Here is a 3,279-nt window from a genome sequence, read left to right on the forward strand (position 1 = left end):
ATCCAGTCGCTGTGTGTCTTCTGTCGGCAAAAATAGTAATGGTTTTTTAACGGTGGCTGGAAAATGCATCCTCTAAAATAGGCAAACCTTGAAAGCTATGTGCGACATACTGGGCAACTTGGAAAACTTGGAAAACTTTCGCTTCAATTCGCTCTATTTAATGCAGGCAGTTAAATGTATCAAGCTGACGAAATTTACTTTTGGCTTTTGCTGTCATCAACAGCATAGTACACACGCAGATCCTGGAGATATCCAGTCCTATCTTTGTGGGTCTTACGAGTGTGACGTGCCTTAGCCAGTAACTTAGTACAGAACATGTCGATATGGCACAGACCCTAACAAATCTTTTAAAAAGCGTGGGAACCCCATTATGGTTTGATGCCTGCACACGTGCTCACATCACATCTCAGAGAGATCAACGTACTAGTTCTAATGGATTATGTAAAGACGTTTTGTCTTCGTCATACAGTGCGCAAAGAAAACGCCCAACAAGCACCCATAGCGTGGGATACATTTTTCTCCTTTTATACCGTACAGTGCCTGATCCTACAAGGTTTTTTTGCATCAAGGGTCCTTCCAGCTACGCAGCTTCCTATGGATCCGTGATTCTCTGAGATAGGTGCAGTCCACGCGACTGACGACCTTGAGGCCAATCCCCAAGAGGAGGCAGCAATACTCTCCGGTGAGAAAAGATTAAGCGACCCTCCGACGTCTGACCTGACTCCCTGCCCTCGTCGAGAGATATACGACGGAGCTGTTTACTTATATAAGGTGCACTCTACGTCTGTATCATGAACATCTGTCCATCAAATTTGGTAACGGGACTTCGATATGGTCAAACTGCCAAAATTGACTGAGACCTTGTTTTGAAAAGGTTTGCTTACTTCTACACTTACAACCACGTGGGTTGGCGGGTGAATATTTGGCTCAAGTTGGTGCCGGTGCTCTATTGGTTGCGTCGACGACAGCATTGCCATCACAAGAAAACAATTTTCCAAATTTTACTCCAAAACATCGCAGTTTAATGGCTAAACACTTGACGAAAACATTATATGACAAGTTGAAGTATAAACATTCGAGTAAGGGGTATACACTGGATATGGCGATTCAAACTGGCATTAATAACCCACACCTTAGAGTTGGTGTTGTAGCTGGTGATGAAGAGCGTTATCAAGTTTTTAAGGACTCTATGACCCTGTGTATAGAAGGATGGTATGGATATAAACCAGAAGATAAGCACCTAACCGATATGGATGTATCAAAGCTTGAAAATGCCGAGATGATTAATAATGCATATGTACAGTCGATACGTGTGGGTGCTGGACGTAATATTCGTGGTCTTAGTTTGCCACCTGGAACGACGCATTCGGAACGTTTGAAGGTGAAGTATCTTCTTGCAACGGGACTGTCGACCTTGACCGTTGAACTAAAAGGATAATACTATCCGTTGAGCAGCATGACGAAAGGAAGAGAAAGATCAACTTCAGAAAAAATATTCTCTCATTCAAAAACCTGGGGTGGTACCTTGCTTACGGGTGCTGGTGCTGCACGTAACTGGCAAAGTGGACGTGGTGTTTTTCACAATGACCAAAAGACGCTTTTAGTCTGGTGGAATGAAGAAGATCACATGCGTGTCATTTCAATGCAGAGTGATGGAAACATCGTTGAAGTCTTTGCCCGATGGGTCAAAGCTGTTGAAGCTGTAGAGGCTAGTGTTAAAGCGAATAGATATAGCTTCACGCACAATGAGCATCTTGGTTTTCTCGGTGCGTGCCCATCGCACATGGGTACAGGATTGCGTACGAGTTTGTTTGTTAAACTTGAGAAATTGGACAGTGATCCGCACGCTCTTTAAGCAGTGTGCACACTTCTTGGCTTGCAACTAAGAGGATCTGCTGGTGAACATTCAGCTGCTATTGGTGGCATGTGGGATATTTTGAATAAGTCTCGGATCGGAAAGCCGGAGGTGGAGCTTTTCTTGACCATGATTGATGTAGCTGGAAAGCTCATTGAGCTAGAAAAAGAATGGGAAAATGGCAAAAGTTACGCGGACGTGTAGGTGTCACTCATCTAAACAATCGCTGGTGAAGGAATGAGCTAACTTAAGAAAAAGCCAGCGTTATCATAATCAATCTAACGCCGCCTTTCCTAAAATTATAATCATCAACTGTAAAAAAAAATTCAGACCGTCGTTGTCATATTCGTCACCCACGTTCTCACATTCTTGAGGCAAAGTACAATACTGCGAGATGACAATTTCAGTCAAGTGTCTTGCCAGTCGGTTTAAGGAAGTCTCACGTCTCAGAGCTCACGAAGTGGCTGAATGTATAGTCTGCCATGGATCGCACTACTCGAATTCATCGAAAAGCCTATTTCTTGACTTCTTTTCTTTATTCCCTCGATTTGCTTACACTTTGATCTCCGTGACAAAAAGCAATGAGATTATAATTAGTATGATGAACATACCATATTTCGACTTCATCATGACATTCCAATACAACGTAGAAAGTTGATATGCACAGTATCGTAAAGGCAACACAAATCGAATGTTGTACAGATACATCTTGCTTTGTACGGCTTAAAGAATAACACAATTCCAGATTTAAGTAATTTGTATCTTTGATCAACTTTTTCATTAGTAGTTCTAAGACTTGGGTCCCTTTGTGCTACTTTCTTCCACCATGATCATGACTATTCGCCAAGAGTATCGTACGTTAGGGTTGACAAGAGGAGCAAGTCTAGAAGAAGTATAACAGGCGTATCGAAAGCTGGCACTTCAATTTCATCCGGATAAAATTCCGGATCCAGCAGGGACTGCTAAATTTCGGCAGCATTCAGGCTTATCGATGATCATTTAAATCGTAGTCACACACACAAGGTCATCCAGATCTGTTCCCTGTAGACTTAGGTTCGGACGACTCATTCAGCATTCCGACGAAAGTAAAGGTAAAGTTTGACGTGTTATTTGGATCTTCATTCCAAAGAAGAGTTGCGATCTATTCCAATGCTTTTCACGCAACCACAGCCGATTCTTTTCGGAGAAAAGAACAGAATGTTGTTCAGACATTACAAGTGAGACCAGAACCAATGCAGTCGTCATTTCAGCACCAAATATTGGAAGTTAAAATTTTCTTCATGGAATGCATATGGGGGTACGTATGTGTTTGAGAAAGTTTTAATAAGAGAGGAAAGGCTTATGGATATGTGCCAGGTTGTCAAGGTCACTGGTCGTGTGCATTATGCCAAAGGAGAGTTCGTAGGCGTTGCCTTAAGCTCACC

General features: G+C 42.5%; 2 protein-coding genes across 2 annotated transcripts; one reads left to right on the forward strand and one right to left on the reverse strand.

Moving 5' to 3' along the window:
• Positions 1-46: 46 nt before the first annotated feature.
• On the reverse strand, positions 47-317 carry PHALS_09524 (uncharacterized protein; the record flags this gene model as incomplete). The annotated part of the gene is made up of 2 exons (XM_024723781.1): positions 47-153; positions 236-317. 2 exons carry the CDS (start codon positions 315-317, stop codon positions 47-49), a joined length of 189 nt encoding a protein of 62 aa, XP_024571771.1.
• Positions 318-791: 474 nt separating this feature from the next.
• Positions 792-2,059, forward strand: PHALS_09525 (creatine kinase; the record flags this gene model as incomplete). The annotated part of the gene is made up of 4 exons (XM_024723792.1): positions 792-815; positions 875-1,386; positions 1,456-1,799; positions 1,860-2,059. The coding sequence occupies 4 exons, from the start codon at positions 792-794 to the stop codon at positions 2,057-2,059; spliced, it is 1,080 nt and encodes a 359-aa protein (XP_024571772.1).
• Positions 2,060-3,279: the final 1,220 nt, after the last annotated feature.

The sequence above is a fragment of the Plasmopara halstedii genome, assembly GCF_900000015.1.
Source record: "Plasmopara halstedii genome assembly, contig: Scaffold_42, whole genome shotgun sequence".
Classification (NCBI taxonomy): domain Eukaryota; phylum Oomycota; class Peronosporomycetes; order Peronosporales; family Peronosporaceae; genus Plasmopara; species Plasmopara halstedii.